Source organism: Crocodylus siamensis, chromosome 4 (assembly GCF_052110815.1).
Source record: "Crocodylus siamensis isolate JL-2025a chromosome 4, ASM5211081v1, whole genome shotgun sequence".
Classification (NCBI taxonomy): Eukaryota; Metazoa; Chordata; order Crocodylia; family Crocodylidae; genus Crocodylus; species Crocodylus siamensis.
The window spans coordinates 4187483-4211093 of record NC_143398.1 but is presented as its reverse complement, the minus strand read 5'-3'; the positions used below and the strand labels follow the sequence as shown (position 1 = coordinate 4211093).

General features: G+C 47.7%; 1 protein-coding gene across 1 annotated transcript; it reads left to right on the top strand.

Moving 5' to 3' along the window:
- The first annotated feature begins 9638 nt into the window (after positions 1 to 9638).
- TSGA13 (testis specific 13) lies at positions 9639 to 22193 on the top strand. The gene is made up of 5 exons (XM_090046311.1): positions 9639 to 9692; positions 13052 to 13258; positions 15700 to 15815; positions 17731 to 17843; positions 22036 to 22193. The coding sequence occupies exons 1-5, from the start codon at positions 9639 to 9641 to the stop codon at positions 22191 to 22193; spliced, it is 648 nt and encodes a 215-aa protein (XP_089902437.1).
- The last annotated feature ends 1418 nt before the right edge of the window (positions 22194 to 23611 follow it).

Here is a 23611-nt window from a genome sequence, read left to right as displayed (position 1 = left end):
TGGTCACAAATCACCAGGTTATAAATAGGTTCCTAAATCAACCTGTTGGCAGACGAGATTCGTTGGGTAATATCTGATATCTTTTTTTAGATCAACTAAATAGTTGGGGGAAAATTATGCTTTCCAAGCTTTTGGGTACAAACACCCAATGCCTGAAGAAAAGTGTTTGTACCCAAAAGCTTGCAAAGAACCATTTGTCCAATTATTTAGTTGGTCTAATAAAATATAATCAGATTTACCCAAAGAACCTTGTTTGCCTATGTCCTTAGACCAACACGGCTACAACCAACATCCCCTAAATCAACCGGTTGTAGCTTTCTGTAGCTCAGTGATCCTTAACCAATGTACTGTGGTTCCCTGTGGTGCCGTGAGATCCTTCTGAGGGCAATACAACGTGCTGTGCTATATTAGCACTGTTAGGTGTGCAAACCCTTATACGTGAGTCACAAGATAAACCAGAGATTTTAAATGGGAATACATAGTGGCAGCAACATCCTGACCTGTTGTGGGCTTTTGGACAAAAATCCCTATTGTGCTTAGTTTTGAGAACATGGTGCCAGGTAAGGATCACGGCAAACTCTGATTATTTAGGATGCAAGGCAATTATGAAAATGCTTCCCAGGCTCCTCCATAGCCCGAGTGTTTGCCAAGAGAGAAGACTGGCTGGTGACAGAGGAATCGTGAAGGTCAAAGAAGTCCTGGCTACCACAGACACCTCTGTTTGGTTCCTGAACAAGTCTTGCCCTTTTTTTGTGCTGTTGGACAAAGCATGGACTGATGCAGGTGTCCAGGGTTGCATCTAGGAGGGGGGTGCAGAAGCTTGGGGAATTTCTTTTATTCCTGCTCCACCCAAGCTTTAAAACCAACTGCCTGGGAGGGACAGCAGCTTTTCTTTTTGGATAGTGCCAAGGGAGTTGATTGACTTTGTGACACATTAACAGATAAGGTTCTTTGGGTAAATTTGACGTTGGTCTAAACAAAGTTTTACCCAAAGAACCTTGTTTGCCTACGTCCTTAAACCAACACAGCTACAACCTATAGCCCTGGCACATTAACCTCATTATCACGACATCATTATCGTTGACCTCAGGGCTTATTACCTATTAGGCTATCTCCAAAACACAGGTGTTAACGACCCACTTTCCACTTTAATGGTCTTGATCTTCCTCTATTCAAACTCTCCTTTCTTCTACAATTTTGCCAGTCCATTAGCCATTGAAGGTAATATCTCTATCCTGTTTCGCAGCCCTGCAAAAGTTTTTAGCTAGAGCTAAAAACAGTCAAGTCAGGTGTGGTCATATTAACTCAGGTGTAGAAATGACTGGTAGTGAAGTTTTGGAGGCACTGTGCAGATGCTCAAGGTTAGATTTTGTAAAATGGGAGTTGGAAGGGAGCTCAGGAGGTCACATCTAGTCCAACTCCCTGCTCCAAGCAGGACCAGCCCCAAATACATCATCCCTGCCAAGGTTTTGTCTACGCAGGTCTTCAAAACCTCCAAGGATGGAGATGCCACCGCCTCTCTGGGTAACCTGTCCTAGTGTTTCACCACCCTCCTAGGGAGACAGTCTTTCCTAACGTCTAACCTAAATTTCCCTTGCTGCAGCTTGAAACCATTGCTCCTTGTACTGTCATCTACCCCTACTGAATAATGACAGAATAATATATGAAGATGACAGAATAATACATGAGTAAGAAACACCTATCATGACTACAGACCAAAATCACAATATCTTTTGGCTGTGTTGATTCTCTTTTACCTACCTGTTATCTTTTTAAACTTAATATATGAATTCAGCAAATTAGTGCACATTCACATAGTTATATTGGTTTCTGCTTTGATCTTAAACTGAGTAATATCATGCTGGCCCCCTGGTGTATTAGTAAACCTTCTAGTTTCCCTTTAAATGGAGGAAAATGTATCTTGTGTTATATGTAATGATGTGCCACACGACCTACACTTTCCCTTTGCAAAATCTTAGATCTGCTCACAGAGACACTGGAGGTACTCGGTATGGTTGTCTCCGACCAGATGTCCACTTCTCCGGCACAATACATCATGATCAATCTTGTTACTGGCATTTCTAACAGAGGCCAAGGACCAAATGGGACATGTATTGTGAAACATCTCCTCCTCCCTAAAAATTTGTTTTGAACAGTATAAACAAACTCATAAATTAACTGCTTGGCACTCAGGTCATGAAAGGATAAATATAAGACAGCAATGCTCAGAAGGAGCAATTCGCTGAGCTCTTCAGCTGAATTCATTTCTCCTTAAAAATGCAGAGCATAGGAGCGATTTTTTTTTTAAATAGAAACAGGAAAAGTATTGAAACATTAACAAGAAAGATTGCTAATTCAGAGTAAGTGTTGGCACTTGATCTGCCATCTGCTGTACCCATGCAAGCCCATCCAGTTCAGTGGGTTGTAGCTAGAGACCAAATTTGGTCCAGATGGTTCAATTGCTCTCTGTGTTTCTGCTTTAACCTTGGTCTTGTGCCACATTTCTGTATCTCCTAGTGGTCCTATTATCATTGCCCCTCTGTTTCGTAATAACATGCTTCTCCCTTTCTTTTTTTCTTCTTTGAATTCTTCTCCTGGCTGACCCCCATCACACCACTGGCAGGGCATGCAGCTGGGGATCAGGTTGTTCTCTGATCCACAGCACCACATGCTGGGCACCCCTTCAACCAGCACATGTGCAGCTGGGGCTGGGGGAGCTGCAAACCGTGGGGACCCAGTGCTGCCTCTAAGGATTGGGCCAGAAAGCAGTCAGCTCTTGGGTTGTTAACCCAAGATGGACCAGCAGGTTGTAGCCTGTATCCAAAAGTGCCACGGGCAGTAGGATCTGTGTATAAAATAGTCAGTCCCAGGATCATTTTGAGGTGCTCACTGCACAGGACGTTATCTTCTCTCCAAAGCTCGGCTATACCAGGTAAGAACAGACGTTCCCTTTGCCCAGGTTTAAAGCGGGTGGCTCATAGTTGCATGTCAGGTTCATAGGCTGGGGAATCTCCAGGGCATGCTGGTAGTTGCCATGCCCTGTTTCTGGGCCCGTCTAGTTAAGTCGCCTTTCTCAGCGAACGTGAGCCAAGTCACAGCATGTTCCAGGGGAAAGCCACTTCTCTCCACCATTACGTGTGCTCCTTCCCTTGAGCCCAAGTTGAGCGCTGTAGTTTAAAGCATGGTGATGATGAAGCCGCCCCACTGAAATGCAGCTGCTCATAGCCAAAAGGAGAGACAGAGTCATCTGGAGGAAGTGGAGAAGTGTGAGTAACAGCAACTGCTGCCCTGAACAAGAGCATCTCCCGTTCTAGACAAGGGTCTTTGGGTAAATCCGACATCTTTTATTAGACCGACTCAAATAATTGGAAAAATTCTTCTTAGCAAGCTTGTTGAGTGAAAGCCTTTTTGAGACTGGTGAGGTGGCAATCCCAGGTGTTCTCCTCGGTGCAAATTCGGTGGTATCTGAGGGCTTGGCTGTATATAACACAGCTGTCTTGGGGGGTTTCGGGTGATTGCTGGTTCTGTGCAGATTGGCATGGTGCTCTGTGGGTTTCTACATTGATTCCCCTTCCCACCACCTGTCTCTCACCCTCTGACTCATGGGGGACTGGTGCCTCCCGAGTCTGGGGGGGCACCAGATCACTGACAGGTCCCCCAGCAGCCAATTGCTGAGCCCAAAATCACCAGCGGCAAAACAGGAAATGCACTTCCACCGGCACGTCTGGTTTCACGGCTGGCATTTCCAGAGGGTGCACGGCCAATCTCAGGGGCTGTATGGGCACCCACTATGCATCGCCAATGCTCTGACTCCTCAGTTTACATCTTCACTGACTCCTTTCTTGCATGCACACCAGCCTCTGACTTCTTTACTATTCATCCCGTGCAGGAAGAGCACACACCAACTGCAGATGCTTCCTCAGCCTTACAAAGGGTACTCATACCCGAAAGCTTGCTAAGAAGAATTTGTCCAACTGCTTGAGTTGGTGTAATAAACGATATCAGATTTGCCCAAAGAACCTCTCTGAAGCCATCTGTGTCCCATTACGTCGTTCCTTTTCTGAGTGCACTTACATGTTTCCCAACTCGTCCTGGCATCGGCGCTTGAATGACTCACGCATTTGGAATTGATTTGGCTGGGAACACGAAAAGTTTTCCTTTAAAAAAAAAAGATTTTTTTTTTTAAATCAGTGCTTTGTTCTTCTTCTCTGATTCATCCTCACCACCCCTCTGTTAAGTAGGTATTGTTTTACAGAGAGAGAAACTGAGGCAGAAATAAGCCAAGTGATTTTACACAAAAGCGAGCCACTAGCAGAGCTGGGATGGGAACTCAGGCTCTCCTGGCTCCACGTCCTAGGCCCTAACCACTGCTATCCTCAAGGTCCAAAGAAAAGCAATTACAAATATGTCATAATTGCCAAGTTATAGGTGGAGCCTTGGGTTCACCAGTCTTCCATGATGTCATGTAACCACCTGACATCTGACCCACATTGGAAGTTTATCCAGGAACACATTTCAGAGTGGACAATCCACCAGCCGCTAGGTGTTTCCATTCCTCCGCGGCTGTGATTCTCCCCCAGATGTGCACATAGGTATGGTACCCTGATTTCTTTCAGCTTTCTCAGAGACAATTGTATAATATATGGAGAATTGGTCTATTATGAGGGATAAAGAATATTGAATATTGACAAGGCTCTTCAGTTAATCTGGTATCTTTTATACTTGGAAAAATTCTTCTTAGCAAACTAAGACCAACACGGCTACAACCTGCACCTCAAAGCATGCCAGGCACGTGACATGTTTATAAATAGACATTCCCAATTTCTGAGGATCTTTGAATAAATGAAAAAAAATGAACTACGGGAAAGAAGATGAAAATATACAAGCAACCAAAGTGACAATTGGTACAAATCTGGCTAGACCCATTTTTTTTTTTTAGGTTCTCTCTTTCCTCATATGGTCTGGCCCTAAATTTCTACATACAGGGTGAATGGATTCATCCCCCATTGCATTCTAGTCAGGATGTAGATTTCATAACCAATTATTTATTTGGCCATAAAACAAGCCTTTACTGCTGCAGGGCATGGTATCATCAGCACCTCTAGGCAAAGAGGAAATCTCCCCCAATGTCACCTTGGCTGTTTTGCAGAAGTATAGATCCTGATGCCAGCCTCCTAGCCAAATTCCAGTTTGGGTACATTTTAGCCTCTAAACGTTATCACCCTGTTGTACACTTCCAGTCCAAGGTGTGTGCTGTCAAAGAATTGCTCCTTTCTAAAAGCATGCCTGTAGGAGGTTTTCAGATAGCACGCCACAGTCTTTATTTTCCCAGGCAAACTTGCCCCACCGAATGCAACATAGCTATCAAACATCAAGTACAAACAATAGGAAGTTACCCTGTGGTCTTTTCCCGGATCCTGCTGCAGCCTCCAGCCTCACAGTCTTCCCTCTCTCCCCTCAGCTTCCTTCCCTGGGAGCTTTTAACTTCATCTGGGCCAGCCAATTATCCTCATCAGCTAGCCCAGTCTTCCTAGGCAGGCCTGCAATCACTTTCCTACCACCTGCAGTTGGGCCGCAACCACTGAAATATGCAGCCTACTGCAATGCCAAATCAATCTCATTTCCTGCTTTGACAGGATAACTAGTCTGGGTGGGTAAAGGGAATGTGGTAAATATGGTAGACATAATATTAAACATACTTTAGTAAGGCTTTAGACACAATCCTGTACACCATTCTCATCAGTAAACTGGAGAAATGCAGGGATAGATAAAATTGCTATTAGAATTACTGAAAAACCACAAGCAAAGAGGAACAATAAACAGATCAGTGGCAGGAAGTTTGAAGTGAGGCTTCACAGGGGTCTGTCCTGGGTCCGGCATTGGTTAATATTTTTTATAAACAATTTGGCTGCTGTAATAGAGAGCTTCCTGATCAGACTTGCAGATGATGCAAAACTGGGATGGTTTGTGAACATCTGCGAGCATAAGGGGAGAATACAAAAGAATGGCAAGAGATTGAAGAGCTGGGTACTAGATAACTGAATTAAATTCAACAAAGACAGCTGGAAGGAGAAACAGGTCCACAAATGCAGAACAAGAGAGTATGGGCTAGGCAGTGGCATTTCTGAGAAAGACCTGGGGGCTCTGGTGGATCGCAGACTAAAACATTAGTCAGGAGCATGGTACAATCACCCCCCAAAAAAACCAAATGCAGTTTTGGGATGCAATACCTGAAGTATTGTATGTAAGGCAATGGGGAGCGGGGTGGGGGTTGGTACTGCTGTACTTAGCACTTACTAGGCCACAGTAGGCATGGCCTCTGCATTTTAACAAGCACATGGAGAAACTGGAGAAGATCCAGAGGTGAGTGATAAAGATGCTAATATGGTTGGAATTGGAGGCACCAACTTTTAGTTTTGCTGACAGGGCGCCTAAGATGAAGGACATGTGGAAAGCTGTACACATTTCAGGTGACAGCCCTCTTCCTGAGGGGGGCCAGGGCCCTCAGGCCCCCATGTACTCAGCACCTCTAGCTGGAATGCGTGCCATGGAAGAGAAATTCGAGAGAACTAGGTAGGTTTAATCTGTCAAAAAGGAGATTCAGGCAGCACATGATAGCAGCTTTCAAATATGTGAAAGACTGCCATGAAGAAGAAAGAGAACCTGCCCCCCCTACCCCCAACCACCCTGGAGCATGTGTATAGATGTCCTATAATTTTATGGTTTTATACCAGGGGGAAATACTTCTGTTGCTGAAGTATCACTACATATTTCTGCGGATCCACACAAGGAGACCAAACAATTAAGTGAGCTACAATTTAGCTCAAGCTCTTCTTCAAAAGATTTCCGATACACCTTGAAAAGGCTGGAGTAAAAGAAGTTGGCTTCAAACAAGCAGTTCTGCTTGGTGAATGCGATGAAGGTGATATTGTGGGCACTTTCCTCTTTGCCCGGAGGTGCTGATGATACCAAGCTCTGCAGCAGTAAAGGCCTGTTTTAGGGCCATAATAAATTATTCATGCAACAAATGCTTTTTCTCCCTGTATCAGTTGCTAACTTGAGCAAATGCATGGGATGCTGATACTGCTTTGAGACTTTGCTCCTATATTCCTGCCCCACATGCAGTACTGTCACCAACAAAAACAATGATTTGTTTTCAGAAGAAATACAGTATTTCTGAACTAGCACTGTCTGACTCACACAGTCTTGAAGTTCATGATGCCTATAATCAACTCAGTTTTATCAGAAGAGACTCAAATTCCAAATTTGCTTCCTCTCCTCCCTACTCTATGAAGTGTCAGCGAAAGAATAGCATGGCCAGTGCTACAACGTGCCTTGGGCGGCATGCCTTGTAGTTATGCAGCTGGATTGATTGTGTAGTTTGAGGAATAGGTTAGATGAGAACGTACACGGGATGGTTTGGATAGGCCTGATCCTGGCTGGACTGGTGGATTGGACTGCATGATCTCTGGAGATCCCTTCCAGTCCTACATTTCTAGGAGTCTACAACTATTTAGACATAACAGCCTTTAGCATCTGTTTTCTTACCTGCAGCAAAATTAACCCCAAGACAACCTCACAATAATTCTTCTAGGCCATTCACATGACTGTCTAACAGCGTTGATAAGTACATTTGTTGCATTTGATCCCAACAAGACTTGATACCAATGCTTTTCACAAATCCCTCTTCGTAGAAGGGTTCGTCTTGGACACAAATTAGGATGCTAGCAGTGCAAAAAGTCTGTCAATGAATGTCTATTCTACAATGCAACTGTTTTTTCTGCCTCCATAGAAATTGCATATTCAATACCTTTTGTCCTTCAACTGCCCTTTCTATCACAGATTCCAGTGCTCAGACCTTCCATTTATGCAAAGCTCTCCCAATATATTTGTCACAACTTGTTTTCACTTGAGATCCATGGAAACATGATAGGTCATACAAAACATTATGCCATGAAATACTTTATATGGAAGCCTTTTGTTTCTCTACTTAGTATTTATATTTCCCACTTTGGGTACACTTGCTATAGCCATTTCCAACTTCATTGGCACATACCCTCTTCTTTCATCAGCTGGGTTACAGATGCTTAACTCCAACCGCTAGAGAGCACAATGGGTGCGCTGATTGCTAGCATGTGTCGTGCTATGCATTTTTATATGAAATAAAGAATCTAGCACATTAGATGAGCTTTGAGAACCACTTGAAAGATTTCAAAGAGTTTATCCAAATCCATGGTGACTGCTATAATTGCAATGACAAAATTGCTGTTATAAACATTTCCAAAGTCAGACCCAGAGGGTTGTAATTGATGGCAGTCACCCATCGTGGTGCCCTGTGACCAGTGGGGTCCCTCAAGGCTCTGTCCTGGGACCCATCCTGTTCAACATCTTCATTAATGATGTGGACATTGGAGTCAGGAGTGGACTGGCCAAGTTCGCCGATGACGCCAAACTTTGAGGCAAAGCATCCACGCCAGAAGATAGGCGGGTGATCCAGGCTGACCTGGACAAGCTCAGCAAATGGGCAGACGAGAACCTGATGGTGTTTAACACCGAAAAATGCAAGGTTCTCCACCTTGGGAGGAAAAACCTGCAGCATCCTTATAGGCTCGGCAGTGCTACGTTGGTTAGCACTACAGAAGAAAAAGACTTGGGGGTCATCACTGACCACAAGATGAACATGAGCCTGCAATGCGATGCTGCGGCTAGTAAAGCGACCAAAACGCTGGCGTGCATCCATAGATGCTTCTCGAGCAAATCCCGGGACATCATTCTCCCCTTGTACTCGGCCTTGGTGAGGCCGCAGCTGGAGTACTGCGTCCAGTTTTGGGCTCCACAATTCAACAAGGATGTGGAGAAGCTTGAGAGAGTCCAGAGGAGAGCCACGCGCATGATCAGAGGTCAGGAAAACAGATCTTATGATGACAGGCTGAGAGCCACGGGACTCTTTAGCCTGGAAAAGCGCAGGCTCAGGGGTGATCTGGTGGCCACCTGTAAGTTTATCAGGGGTGACCACCAGGATCTGGGGGAACGTCTGTTCACCAGAGCGCCCCAAGGGATGACGAGGTCGAACGGTCACAAACTCCTGCAAGACCGTTTCAGGCTGGACATAAGGAAGAATTTCTTTACTGTCCGAGCCCCCAAGGTCTGGAACAGTCTGCCAGCGGAGGTGGTTCAAGCACCTACATTGAACACCTTCAAGAGCAAATTGGATGCTTATCTTGCTGGGATCCTGTGACCCCAGCTGACTTCCTGCCCTTTGGGCAGGGGGCTGGACTCGATCTCCCGAGGTCCCTTCCAGCCCTAATGTCTATGAAATCTATGAAATCTATGAAAGTATTAGCAACACTACAGCTGATTAATCATTTTTAAGGATATCTATTAATTACTTAACCATTCCCAGGCTACTTATAAAGGGAACCACACTATTACATGTCAACGATGTTTGCCTTAAACAGCAGGAATTGCCTATACCTTTGGCAGGGGTTTTGGTGCCCATGCGTACACTTTGGGCCTTGTCTTTTGTCCACGGTGCCTGCAGAGGTTAGCACTGCACTTATTGCTGTGACAAGGGATTCTGCTGCCATGCTCGGTAACGAACTGCATTATTTTCATTTCATAGCGTGATCTAGAAGAATATGAGCAAGTTTTCCTTACAGTATGAGGAGCATTATTCGTACTCTCCCGATCTGGTAAGTGAAATGGGTGTCACTCTTTGTTAGCAAACCCCGCTTCGTACTACAGCTGCGGCGCTCCACCATTTAGCCTCACGGGCCAGATGAGCGACATGGGCCAGATTGGGCCCTGGGCACAAGGACTGGGCCCCAGGAGTTGGACCTCACATGCCAGGATTGGGCCTCCACCCCACCCTGGTAGCTGGGATCGGGCTGGATGTCAATCTGCAGCCTCCACCATCACTAAATTCACAAATTAAGCAGGTGGGGGAGGGAAATACCAGATGTCCCAGATGGCTAACATGCCTTTGCTCCTCATCCCTGAAGCGACTGTCTCTTCCCTGACTCTTCAGAGTTCAGTTTTAAAAAAAAAGCTTCCCAAAACACGGAGAAATTCCTTAACAGCTGGGATTTTTAAAGAGCTCTGAGACCTCGCAGAGGTCTTGGTGTCTGCAATGGGTCCACCCCTAGCAGCATACGGCACCTCCACATGGCCACTCTGATCCCATTCCTTATGTCCTGCCATTCCTGGGTACCCCCCCATCATGCCTGCCATACCTTTGATGGTACTATTATGCTGTGGGAGGTTGCCTCCAGGGAACCAGAGGAGGCTCTGCCCAGTCTCTTGGGCTTCTTGCCCCTCTACCCTGTCTCTGACACCCTGGTCACCATTTGCAGGGCCTCTGCCAACCCACCAGTACAGCACTAATCTAGACCCCTTGGTGGGGCATCTTCAGCAGCTCCTTTCCTCCCCTTCAGCCACTTCCATGTCCCATGGCTTAAACAGAAAACATAGAGCCAAGGACAAATGCAATCAGTTGCTGCTGGGGAGCCTTTTTTCAAGCTCTCCCCAGGCTTATCCTCAGCTCTGCTGGCCTCTCCCTGCTTGGACCTTCCTAGCCATGCTCACAGTTCACTCTCTAGTCTCTGGTACTGCTCAGCTTCCTTTAGAGAGGTCCTTCCACTAAGGCAGTCAAGGTCGGTCTCCATTTATCCACAATGCCTTCCAGAGCTCTCAGCAATGAACTCCTTCCCCCAGCTCTCCCCACATCAGACAGCCCTCTCAACAGGCCACTATCAAATGGGAGTACGGCCACACCATCATGCTCCTGGCTGCAGATCTGCCCCGATCGGGGAAGTGTAGCTAAGTTCCTGCCGTTCCTGCCTGGGTAACTGCACCAGACACCAAAAGCACCTCGTAACCCTGCAACAAATATAGCTCTGTACCTGACACCGGACATTTATTATTTACTTGTTGGCTTTCAATACCCCACACCTGACAGGCTCAGGCGGCTTGCAGAGAGAGGCCAGAATAATGATTACAGCAGAGAAACAACAGGAGAACAAAGCAACTTAAAAGGGAACTGTACTGTCATCGTAAAACAGAGACCTGCTAAACAGTATCCCAGCCCAACTTTGTTTGCCAAACACTGGGCCAAAGAGGAAGGTCTGACCACGTTTCCAGGGTATGGTTGGCAACTCTGACAGAAGCTATTCAGGGAGATTTTTTTCCCCTTAAAATATCCTATTAAAATCCTATTAAAATCTCCTAGGTTGATTTCAATAGTCACCGGAAGTTTGATGCTGATTCTGGTAGACTCCTAGCCAACCCAGGAGGAGAGGGGCAAGTGCCAAAAACAACCTCACATGTGTCTCGGCCAAGCAGACTGGACGTACCGATGGTTGCTCTCAGCAGTGGCACGGCTAGGGTGGGGTGACCAGGACACGCACCTGGGCACCAACTGGGGTGGAGGGAAGGCAGCAGAAAAAACAGCTGCCAGCACAGCTGCACAATTGCTCCGGTGGCAACCAGGTGTTGCTACTGCCCCTGTGCACAGCAGCTGCTGCAGCCACATTGTTACACCTCTGGCTTTAAGGTTACCTTAGGGATCGTGATCGGATGTAAGGGAGAAGACGGTCCCTTAGGTATGTAGGGCCCAGACTGTTGGGAGTCTTACAGGTCAAAAACAGCACTTTAATTGCACCGAAAAAGCTATTGGGAGGCAGTGCAGACCCTGGGGGTGTTTGTACATGTGTTTCGGGGGTGGGGGAGAGGCACTTTAATTAAAGCAGCTTCAAGAGCTACTCTAATTAAAGCACTCAGAGGATCTTGTATATCAGCATCCCAATGCTTAAACATGGTGGCAATGGCACTTCGACTATAGCCAGTTGAACGAGCTATAGATAAAGCGCCCTGCCTCCATTTTTAACCTCAGGGATGCTGATACATGAGATGCTGGAAGCTGCTGGAACGCAGTAATTACCACACCCCGGCACACTCAGTTGAGTCTGCTCCACTGCAACGTTGGAGGAGCCTTGCTGCTCATGGATAGGCGCCCTAAGGCACTGGGGTTACATGCTCTTGGCAACTCGTCTCCATCCGAAGGTGGATGCCATGTTCTGCAGCTTCTGCACGGCTTCCAAGGGCAGCCCTATGGAGGGTGCACTGCAGTAGTCCAGCCTCAAGGCTGGATCTGTGCAGCCAACCTGATGCGACCAAATGATACCTTCACCTCACATCCTGTAGTATGTGCTGAATTTAGCTCCCCCCAGTCCTGAATGCAAGTGTTAGGCTGTTGTCCTCTTGTGAGCCAACTCATGGCTATTATTATTTCCAGATTATTTATTTATTTATTCATATGGGATATGGCAACTGAATGACAGAACAACCTAGAAGCAACCTATAACCAATGGCACCCATGGAAAAGGCTAGAGTGACAGGTTTAGATTTGATATCCACTGCTAGGCATCATCAGTAGCCTGGTGCAGATCTTCAATGCCACCATTAAAATCATAAATAGGAAGTTCCTCCATGATATGTGATAGAGTTTGGATTTCACCACACTCACACTTGGGGTCTTTAATAAAATCCCATCTGTGTAGCAGGTAGTTACTTCTACTTTGTCCAGTACAAACTGTGTTCAGTGTTGTCCAGCTCCACCTCGGTAAAGCAAAGTCAGAGGGTTTCTACTTGGGGTCCGGGATAAGGAAATTTAATGATTTCAATTGTGTTCTGTCGATGGATCCATTTTTCCTTGATGTCAAAGTTTTCATCATTCAGCTCTTACCTTCTTTCCAGGTAAAGAAGTTTCTGCCATGGGTCAGTTAGTAGGAATCTTTGCTGCGGTTCTGAAGGTCCCAGGGTCAGTTTGTCCTAACTCCTCCATGTGGTAGGGGGCTCATCACTCAGTGTGATGATGTGGGCAGTGGGTTTTTCTATAGCCAAGCAGAAGGCAGTGGTGCGCATACCCTGTATTTAGACCATTGTACATTTTCTTCAGAAATACAGTTTTCATTGGTATGAACAAGCAGTAAGCTCCTGAAATACACATAGCTGGCATTTCTAAATCCATTCTCTACTTTCATACTCCATACAGGAGAAGTACTTTGTGCCATTCAACAATGACAGGTTCCAGGAATGTCTTGATAACCGCAGAAAATATACAGCTCTCATGTCCAGATCATCACAGTTCAATCAAGACAAGACAACATTGATAGTGACCAATAACCCCCTTCCTGACCTGACTCACAGTCCCCAAGTGGACACCCCCATGAAGTTTTTCACCAAAGAACAAGTAGGAAAGGTAAAATATTTCTCTAATTATCATTACACAGGAGACATGTATTAAAAATGACTAGGAAGGGACTCCATGTTTGGGGTGTTAAAAGTGAGAGGTTCAAGGTCACAGCTTTGAATGAGGTTGCAAGTGGCTAGAGGAGATGACTTTGAATCAGGATTCCTGGAATCTGGTCATAACTGTACAGTCGATTCTCTGTGGGCATGTCTACACATGGTCATTTAATGCAGATTCGCCCAATTTAAGCTGCATTAGGGGAGCGTTTCTATTCATGCATACCCTTAATGCAGCCCAAACCAAGTATCAGTTTAAGCAAGATTAGTTAATGCAGATGAACACATGTATAGACACGTTACTTTGCATTAACACAGGGAATTTAGCCCTGGGTTGACCCAGCCACTAGGGGGCTGGCTGGAGCCCAGTTCCAGGACTCCTGGCTGGGCACCTCTCCTCCCCGCCAGGCTGGCCTGCTCGCTATATATATAAGCCATATTTTTATTATTGGTGAGTGGGGAGGGTGGTGGAGGGGCACTGTTTGCTGAGGGGGAAGAGGGGAGGGATGGGGGTGGGTGTTGTTAGGGTAATAAACTTTTTTTGTTCCAACCATGTACGTGTCCTGACAGTGGTGCTGGGGGTGGGCAGGAGGTAGGGGGTATGTAGGCAGCAGGGCAGGTGGGCTGGAACGGGAAGTGCAGGAGGAGGGGGTCGGCCAGGGCCTCCCATAACCAGTGCCCTGGCTCCCGCTGGTGGGTGCATGGCTTGCCTGAGGCCTGGGCAAGGGAGTGCTTGCTGGGGCCATCAAGGCCAGCCCCATGGCTAGCAGGAGCACAGGGCACTGGTCATTGCTGGCAGGGGCCGGGCTGGAGCAGCAGGGTGCTGGGCATCACTGGCAGAGGCAGCAGTCCTGGTGCAGGGAGGCAAGGTGGGCAAGGAGGGAGCTGCTACATGCTGCCCCTGTGCTGGGCACCTGGCTCTTGGGCAGAGAAGGGGCTGGCCAGGGGTATGTTTCCAAGATGGCTGCCAAATTCTGGCAGCCATGTGTCCAGAAGCTGGAGTTCCCACCGGTGGCCACAGTGGCACATGGCAGGGCTGAAGCAACCTGGAACTAAAATCCATCCCAAGTCCCACCACACGTAGACACCTGCTAAAACCCACTTAATACACATTAGTTTAATGTGCGTTAAATTTAAGCCAACTTAAATTCATGTGTAGACATGCCTTGTGTGACCTCGGGTCTCAATTTCATCTATAGGCCTCCATTTCTCCAACTATGAAATAGAAATAAATGAATGTGTGTGTGTATGTAAAGACAAATATTGTGTTTCGTCTGGGGCTCCCATTCCTCTATTATCTGAGAATCAAAAGTTAAAGAGCAGTAACAAAATAATACCCTCCCCCCCCGCATATTTCTTCCTCCCCACTTTCTCTACCTGTAGAAATAACGATAGAAATGGGGGGGGAGGGGGGGTGTTAGAGAGAAAGCCAAGTTGTATTGATATGTTTTGCATTTAGTCCTGAACATTGAGAGATTACCGTTCTACTTGGATTACATTTTAGAGTAGTCTCCAATGACTGCAGTGTGCATACAGCAAAGCAGGATTTATAAAAAAAAACCTCCCAAAAACACTAAATATCAAGGAATCCTAGTTCTTTGCCCAAGGAATCCTAGTTCTTTGCCCTTTGAGCTTGCTATGCCCATTTTTATTTGCTCTTCATGAACACTGGCTTGACTAGGTTTCAGTTCACGTACACGTCCCGCTTGCTTATATCCATACAGATTTCTAGTCTGAGAGAAACAGCAGCAACAAATTATTGTCCCGGTTGTGTTTACTTGGGCTCTTTGCAATTTGTGACATGCAGTTGGTCACAGACGCCAATATTTGTTTTTGTGAGCTGCTCATGAAGTGAAAGCAAATAGATCAAAGTCGTGGTGTGGGTGGGGAGCGCTAAGATCTTCATGTGAAAGGCTGGCGCTCCTGAATTATAACTAGGCATTGGACTCCTACATGGGCGGGGCGTTGGAAGGAAATCTCCTTGGTGTTGCCAGTTCTCATCACGTGATTGGATGAGAATCATAGCTTTCTGTTACGTAGGACGTTGCTAGCACTCGCAAAGACTTGAAAGCTTACAAGGAGTGTACCTTTGAGGCTCAGAAAACAAGTTGGCTTATTACTTTTTAAAAAGCCGCATGCTTTTTGGCACCCAGCTCCTGATCCTGGATGCCAAGGGCTGGTGAGACTGTATCAGTATCTCTATTGCAGGTCAACCTCCTCTGCGTTCCCGTCTGCTACTTCCCATCCTAACTCACCTATGCCTTCCCTTCCCTGGTTCAAAAACATGACGTTTCTTCAAAGCCTGCAGGACACTTCCCCAGCCTATTATCGAGCAGGTTTGGTTATGACACTCACCTCTCTTCAGATCCATTTTATTTCCTATTTCTTCCAAAGAGCTTCAGCTCCAAGAGCCAGATTCACTTCCCTGGCCTGAAGAGGCAACCAAACCAGCTGATGGCACTGAGGAACAGCATTGCTGTGGGAAAGGTTGGGAAGCCGCTGCAGTTCAGGTGAGGCTATAACACCTCCTCTTTAACACTACACTTAATCCTTGCTAGTCCAGTAAGAGGGATCTTGCTAGATCAGGGGTGCCAGGTCATCTGACCTGTGAGGTCTGAAAATTTAGTGGTGGGGGACTGGTGGCACTGCCTCCCTGCTGCCAAATTTCCAGACGCATGGGCCAAAGAGCATGGCTCTAGCAAGAAGGCAGAGAAAGACCACGATCCCAGCATGTAGGGGTACAGCACGGGGCCCCGATCCCCTTATCCTAGCATGCAGGGCTGGACTGGGGCAGTGCGGAGCCCAAAGCCAGATCCCAGTGTTCAAGGCTGGGCACAGAGCCCCGATCCTGGTGAGGGGGGCACAAAGCAGCTCCTGGCCCACAAGGCCAAAAGGTTGAGCATGGCTGTGCTAAGTCAAACCGCAATTAATCCTTTGGTCTGGTGACTCCAAGAGGAGCCTGGTACAGGGCAGCAGCAGGATGCTGAGCTGCAGTAGGGTAGGGAGGAAAGCCTGCCGAGCACTTTAAAGGTGACAAGCGTGCATGTCTGCAGACGTGCCTGCTGCGTTCTTTGACATACTCGATCCCTGGTGAAAGAAAATGAGCAGGACACAAGCTGGCAATTTTGCATGTACGCCTTGGCCCTGCACACTTTCTCGTGCATCTAAGCCAGTGGTTCTGACCCTTTTAGGACTCGAGGCAGCCCCCCGTAGACTCAAGGCACCTCTCGATAGCCAAGGCATTCCTCAGCTCTTAGTTCTCACTCATTTTTCTGACTACAGGAAAATAACTGAGCAATTCCACGGTTGCAAAGAGCTCGGAAAGACCACAGCAGATCAGAATGGTTTTAATATGCACTGTCGATTCTTATATGGAAAACGTGGGTTCATCCTGTGAATCATGTTTGTACACACAACCTTGTGCAGGGAAGGGATCTCACGGCACCCTGGTTGAGAATCACAGGATCCTAGAGAAGTGGGGCTGGAAGGGACCTCCACAGGTCATCTAGGCCAACCCCCTGGCTGGGGTAGCATCATCCCTACCCAAACCATCCCATGCAAATCCATAATCTAATCCCTTAGTAGAACTAATGTTAAACCTGACAAGTCATAACAGCCTAACCTGCCTCAGGTAACATGGCGGGATCACAGCAGCCAACCTCCTGCTGCCGTAAAAGGTTGTTAATATATGCTCAAGAGTTCCCAGGTACGGGGCCATGCCCCCTACTAGAGCAGAAGGCAAACCCTCCTCCCCCAGTCCATACCAAGCTGACCATGGGGTAAAATTCCTTTCTGACCTAAATACAGTGATCAGTCTTGCCCTGAGCAGCAGGGCAAGACCCTCTAGCTAGGCACCTCCAGCTTGAAGTCCCAGCTGGAGCACCGATACACCAAGCTAAGCTCTGCATCCAGATATCCGAGGCCTTTGATGCAACAGCCAGGCTGTCCATCCCACCCGTGGCCAAAGATCAGCCCTTTAAACACATTCTCTGCTACTTACAGCTCCTGTAATGAGCCTTCAGGCATGAGGCCATTGGGTGTTCACTTGATGCTCTTAGCATTGCAACCACTTCGGCTTGGGAGGATGCTGCAGTGAATTAGACTTGCTCCCAAACCAGTAGTTTCCTGAGCTGTGTGCAGCACTGGGGATTGGGAGAGAGATCTCTAAGCCTGTGTTGCAGGCCAGCCTCCTCTTGCAGAGCAGACCACACCAATCCCTGCAAGAGCTCACTCGCCCAGCTCCATCTTCATTCATAAGGGGAAGCCTCCACGTTTCTTACTGCACAATACACCACGGCCAAGAAAGATTCAAAATGACTATTTGATAGCAACAGGATGCCCCTGCTCCTAAAACATCTGTTCCAGGGCTCTCACCCTTAAATTGGTGCTGCTTTGCTGAGCACGGATCTCTGTTCCACATAGCAGGTTTTCCACAGACCACGATTTCAAGAGTGAAGGGCAGTTTTCCAGAAACTATGCCGAGAAGAGAATGAAGCAGTTATATCCCCATCTCCACTTTCACACCCTACCAGGACTAGGTAAGAAGTTACCACTTCTGGAGATGGAGCAGACAGAAAGCCAAATCAGATAAACCTTCCCCTCTGCCCAGCACCCCACTGTCCTCTCTTGCAAAATATTTAACTTAGAGGAAGAAAATAGTAGTGACTCAATAGTCTGATGAAAAGAGGAGGAACATCAATATCTTCCGAATTTCTCTAAGTCAGATCCACTGTTTGTAGTCAAACCCCTTTGCAGCCAAAAGATTCCCACCTGCCTCCCAGGATGCTACAGCATCTGCTACTGTTTTCCATCCAAGTACAGAAAATCTATGATCAGGAGCAAATTGGATGCTTATCTTGCTGGGATCCTATGACCCCAGGTGACTTCCTGCCCTGTGGGCGGGGGGCTGGACTCAGTGATCTTCCAAGATCCCTTCCAGCCCTAGTGTCTATGAAGTCTATGAAGGGTATTTTTTGGTTGCCAGTGAGGCTATAAGTCAGCCTCCAACCACATGAGCTAAACAAAAGTCTTCATGGGTGCAGCAATGTTAGGGTTCATTAGAGTGATTCCTTTTTCAGCAAGCCTGATACTATTTAGGGGAGATACAGAGATAGCCCCATGTATTACTGGGCACCCCTTAATACACTGTGACACTTCAGGCATTGCTTATATGAGAAAGTGGCACCTGTTTGGTAACTCTGGGTTTAAAACCAATGTAGCTAAACCGGACAGCGCACACTGGAGGGAACTATTTCTTAGTGGTGCACTGATGTATCGCTCCACTGATAAAAGAAAAATTGACATTATTAGCAATCAGGTTTTTTTGGCCAGCAGAGCTGATAATGTCACTGATAAATGCCGTGTGCATGTGGGCAGCCGCAGTGCACAGGCAGCCAGGCATGCAGCTGGGAAGCTTGGAGAACAGCGTCAGGCTGGTAAGTCTGTGGGAGGGAAGGGGCATGGGGGAGATAAGGGGTGTGGGGGGGCAGCTCAAGACCCCCACAGTGCAGGAGGGGGGACTGGGGCTGGGACAGGGGCAGGGACAGGCACTGGCCAGCCAGGGTGGGAGTGGGACAAAGTCATGGGGGGCAGAGAGGGGAGGCGGCTCCCATCACTATGCCTCCTGGATTTGTGCATGGGGCAAGACAGGCTGCCCACTGTGGGCTCAGAACCAGGGGCTGCACTGATGTCTTCCCAGTGGGCAGCGCTGGGAGGGTGGGCTACAGCTATGCCAAAATTCCCCATAGCCCCCCTCCCAGCGCTGCCACTGCCTGCCCTGCGAGCAGCTCCAGCTAAGCCCCTCCGCTGGGAAGAAGCTGGCGCAGCCCCTGACCCCAGGCCTGCAGCAGGCAGTCTGCCCTTGTGCCATGCATAAATAAGGGGGGCACAGACCCCCATGCCTCCCCCAGGGGTGTATGCAGCAGTGGGAGCTGCCCCCCTGTACTGCCCAGATGAGCCACTCGCAGCTCTGTCCCGCACCCTGCCCTGGCTGGGCAGCACCTGGCCCTGCCCCAACCCCACTCCCACCCTCACCACTGCGGCCTCGAGCTGCCCCCCATGCCCCTTCCTTCCCCCACACCCCTTCCCCCCCACAGACTTACCAGATGGATGAATCAGTATCGACTGATATAGCTGGTTAATAATTGGCCAAAACAATCTTTAGCAGTGTACCCCTACTATTTCTAACTGATGTCTCTTAAACCCAAATGGGAGTGTGCAAACACTGGTTTAACTTCAGACCGCTACTTAAAGTGGTGTAATGTTGTCATTCAACAAGCACTGTGGGTGAAGTTACCCAGTACACTTAGACCATACTAAATGGACCATCTGTTATGCAGCGTTAAAGTTAGAGCATGCTGGGAGCAGTCTCACATTGCGGGTTCATATTGTATTTCGTCTGCACAGCTCTGACTTGCCTCTGGAGCGCTGGTGAGCAGGGCCACAACTAGGAGCCAGGACACCTGAGCTCCCTCTGCTCTGGATGGGAAAGGCGCTTTGAGCAGTGCATCCTGGGACACTGGGGGACTGCAAACTCCTCCTTTCATCTCTGAAGAGCAGACTGAAGTTGCCGTAACACAACCTAGGTAGCACAGCCCAGAGTTAACCCATGTGAGAAGTGGCATGACTTTTAGAGACTCATAGGGGACTTAGCATGAGTCAACAAGCTTTAACATGAAGATCATCGGTGGCGGAAAGCCGGGGCTAACAGGGCAGCGAGTGACAGCAGCAGCACCACGGCACCGCCGTCCCATGGCGCCCAGCAACGCTAGGTGTGCAGCCGCTTCTCCGCTGCCATATACAGCACCAACGTGCGCCAGCCCTGCAACAGGCCTGCGGAAGGGAAGAGCGGGGGTCAGCTGAGGCTCAGCTCCCCAAAATAATATTTTCCCCTACTGCTCATGGTGCAGATGCTCACCTTTTAAGTGATTTAATATGGTCTACATGTCATTTCAACCTGAGAAACAGCACTGTTTTGCCTCTCCTTGGCAAAAGTTGTCACTACAGGCCCCGAGATGCCACAGTGCTGCAATGCCCAACATGTCATCTGTGCTGCCTCTTCCTCAGTCGGGTAAAACGCCGCTGCAGCTGATGCTCACAGAAGCTCAGTCCCAGCACTGAGGCACAACTAGAAATGGTTTCACTCCATCATCAGCTATTGCACAACCAGAGGCAATGCACAGTTGTTGGCAGGAATGAGCCCTCAAGAGTTTGCAGGAATGAAACCTCATGTGCATAGAGATATAGGCATGACACACGCTTCCTAAGATGTGCTGGCCCATTAGGCAGAGCATCATAGAAGCTACCCAGTAGGGCAGACTGCCTGGATTTCATGGAAACCCCGCAAAACAGAGCTGCTTTGCATCACATTTGTCCCCAGGGTTTTTGTTGATCCAGGAGCCATTTACACAACTGACATAATCCAAGCTCTACCCTTATCATAGTGCCCACGTAGCTGAAAGTGGATTCCCTTGAGAAGACCAGCCCATAGCCAGCTCCTGAAACATCTCAAAAGCCTGTTTAAGGTACCAGCATCGGTGCTCACCCCAACATCACTGCTAATCCCAGTTCCCCACGAACTGATTCCAAAGGCTGCCTCCCAGAGAGGTTGGTCATAGAGGCCCCAAGTACCTGAAACAGGCAGGCCACCACCGAATCATAGGAAAATAGGGCATCACATCTACGCCAGCCTCCCGCTCAAGGCAAGACCATCCAGGTCTAAACCAGGTGTACTCAACCCCTGGCCTATAGGTCAAATCAAGCTCTCAGAGCCATGGCATCTGGCCTGTGGGGCTCTCCACGAGTCAGGAAATTTGGCAATGGGGGGAACAGTGGGATTTAATACAGCCTGCTGCCAAATTCCAAAACCCTATAGAGCCAGATGGGGTCATTACCCAGCCCCAATCCCCCATGCAGCTGGATGGGGCCATAGCCCCTACATCCCTCATGGCTAGATCAGGGCTAGGCCATGCCCCTGCTAGCCCTACATGGCTGGACCAGAGCAGGGTGGGGCAAGAAGGTTAAGCACCACTGTCCTAGACAAATATTTGCCTAACCTGCTCTTTAAAAAACTTCTGTGGAAAGAGCCTCAGTCTTGCTAGAAGCCTACAAGCAAAGTCAAACGTCCTTCCTACAGTGCCTCAGCACAAGACCTGTGATCACTCTTCCTTGCAATATTCCACTCAGGCTGAGAGTATTTTTACCTTGCAAAGCAAGCATCTGCACTTCTACCATCATCCCCAAGCAACAGGGCTAAAGGCAGGCAAGTCTATTTTAAAATTAGCTTAATAAGTGCATGTCTATCCTGCAAGGCTGGTTGAGTATCACTGGGTAATGTGTACATGTGTGCTTTAATGAGCATTAGCCTATTTTAACGTGCATTAAAGTGTCACAACAACCCCCTGCTCTTTCACTAATGCACATTAAAATAGGTGCACGCACATCTTTTTCATACCTCCGTTGTGAGGTACTCAATTTAATGTGCATTGCCTAAAGCACATTAATGAATGTGTAGATATGCCCACTCCATCACAGCTTAGCCTGCTTAAGACATACTAGCTTATTTGTCTATAAAAGTCAGGCACTTGGTGGCAAAAAACTGAAAGTGAGGGCTTTGATTGCAAGGAAGAGAGCTTCTTACTTCTGAATGGATTCAAGGGAAAGAGTAACCCATTCACCCCACCTCACCTCATAGCTCTCTCTCCATCTGACATGAGTTATGGTTTGTTACAGATCCAACGAAGGGGCTACCCCCTACAAGAAAAAGAAGCCTGACCACAAAAGGATCTGGCTGCCAATGGGAGCCTTTAACTCTTTCCTCCCTTACTGAAACACAATCCGCTGTTACAGCACCAAGTGAAGACAGCTTCAGGTCTAAGAAAGCCTCTTAGTGATTTGTAAACGTCTGTTACAACTAATTAGTAATAAAGCCTCTTGTTGAATTACTCGGATGATGTAGTTGGTCCAGATGCAGAACATAGTCATCAGATTGCTAAACCTACGGGAAACCACAACACTCTTGCTAGCACAGGGTTTCATGGCCTGGGAACTGCTGTTGGATAATGCTGCTGCCAACAAGAGGTTTATTTGGTTTCCTGTACAGTATATGACATGCCCCCAAATAAGACACGAGTCCTTGTTTTTGGAAGGCAGTATGGAGAAGGGGGAGATCTATATATACACACATATATTATGTGCATGTATATATCTATATAGTATTTCTCATCTATATAAATTTATACTCACACATAAGTCTATCTATATGTAGAAGAGTTTAATATAGATATATTATATACTGCCTCCCAAAAACAAGCATCTCTCTTTTATAAGGGAGCATGTTGTTGGGGGCATGTGTTTTCCTGTATATATTTTCCAGTGTTATGGCCTACTGTGTGACATGGAGCAAGTCCTCCGGAGAATATAGGGTGCCCAGGGAATGTGGCACCGGGAACTTCCCCATGCCCACTGCCTCACCCAGATCGCCTCCTCGCCTGCTACTTTTCCTGGACACTCAATGTCCCCAGGAGGACTTACTCGGTGTCATGCAAAGTTAGACCCCAGATGCTTGCAAGGACAGTAGCGGGATTGTTGTCCCTTGCTTGTGAGCAGTTCCTTGTACAAGTCCCTGTAAGTGAAGTGTTGTTGCCACATTGCAAATCTCATCAAGACACTACAAGCAGCTCACTTGCTGCTTCAGGCACAAGGGACAGTGCTCAGCTAACAGCTACAGCCATGAGAAGGTTAATTCAAGACTCCATCATCCTGGCAGCTGCATGGCATACACCAGGTCTCTGATTTGGGGGTGGGGAAAGATATGCCTTATAGGTTAGAAAATATGGTATTTCATGCCCTTCCCTCCCTCTCTGCTTTGGGGGTGGGGGAGACTAACAGAAGTACTGAGAAGATGAAGTTCATAGGAAAGTCAGGCTGGAAGGGATTTCACAAGGTCATCCAGTCCAGCCCCCTGCTCAAGTCAGAGTCATCTCTGACTGAACCATCCCAGGCCTAAACTGCTTTTAAAAGATGCCAGTAATGGAGACGCCACAACTCCTCTAGGCAGCCTGTCCCAATGCTTGGCCACTCTCATAAAATGCTCCTCTGCATCTCCAACCTAACATTTCCTCTGCTATAGCTAGAGGCCATTGCCCCTAGTTCTGTCCCCAAAGGGCAAAAAGCCTATCTCCCTTCAGGTATTTGAAAACTGTTATCAAATGCTCCCCCCGCCCCCGGTCTTCTCCTCCCTAGGCTAAACAACCCGAGTTCTTTCAGCCTTTCTTCATAAGTCTCATCTCCTGAACCCCCGATCACT

Coding starts and splice junctions, on each gene's coding strand:
- TSGA13 (XM_090046311.1), top strand. CDS start 9,639: ATGAGCAAGTTTTCCTTACAGTATGAGGAGCATTATTCGTACTCTCCC. Junction 9,693..13,051: donor ATTCGTACTCTCCCGATCTG/GTAAGTGAAATG, acceptor TACTCCATACAG/GAGAAGTACTTTGTGCCATT. Junction 15,816..17,730: donor GGGAAGCCGCTGCAGTTCAG/GTGAGGCTATAA, acceptor TCCACATAGCAG/GTTTTCCACAGACCACGATT.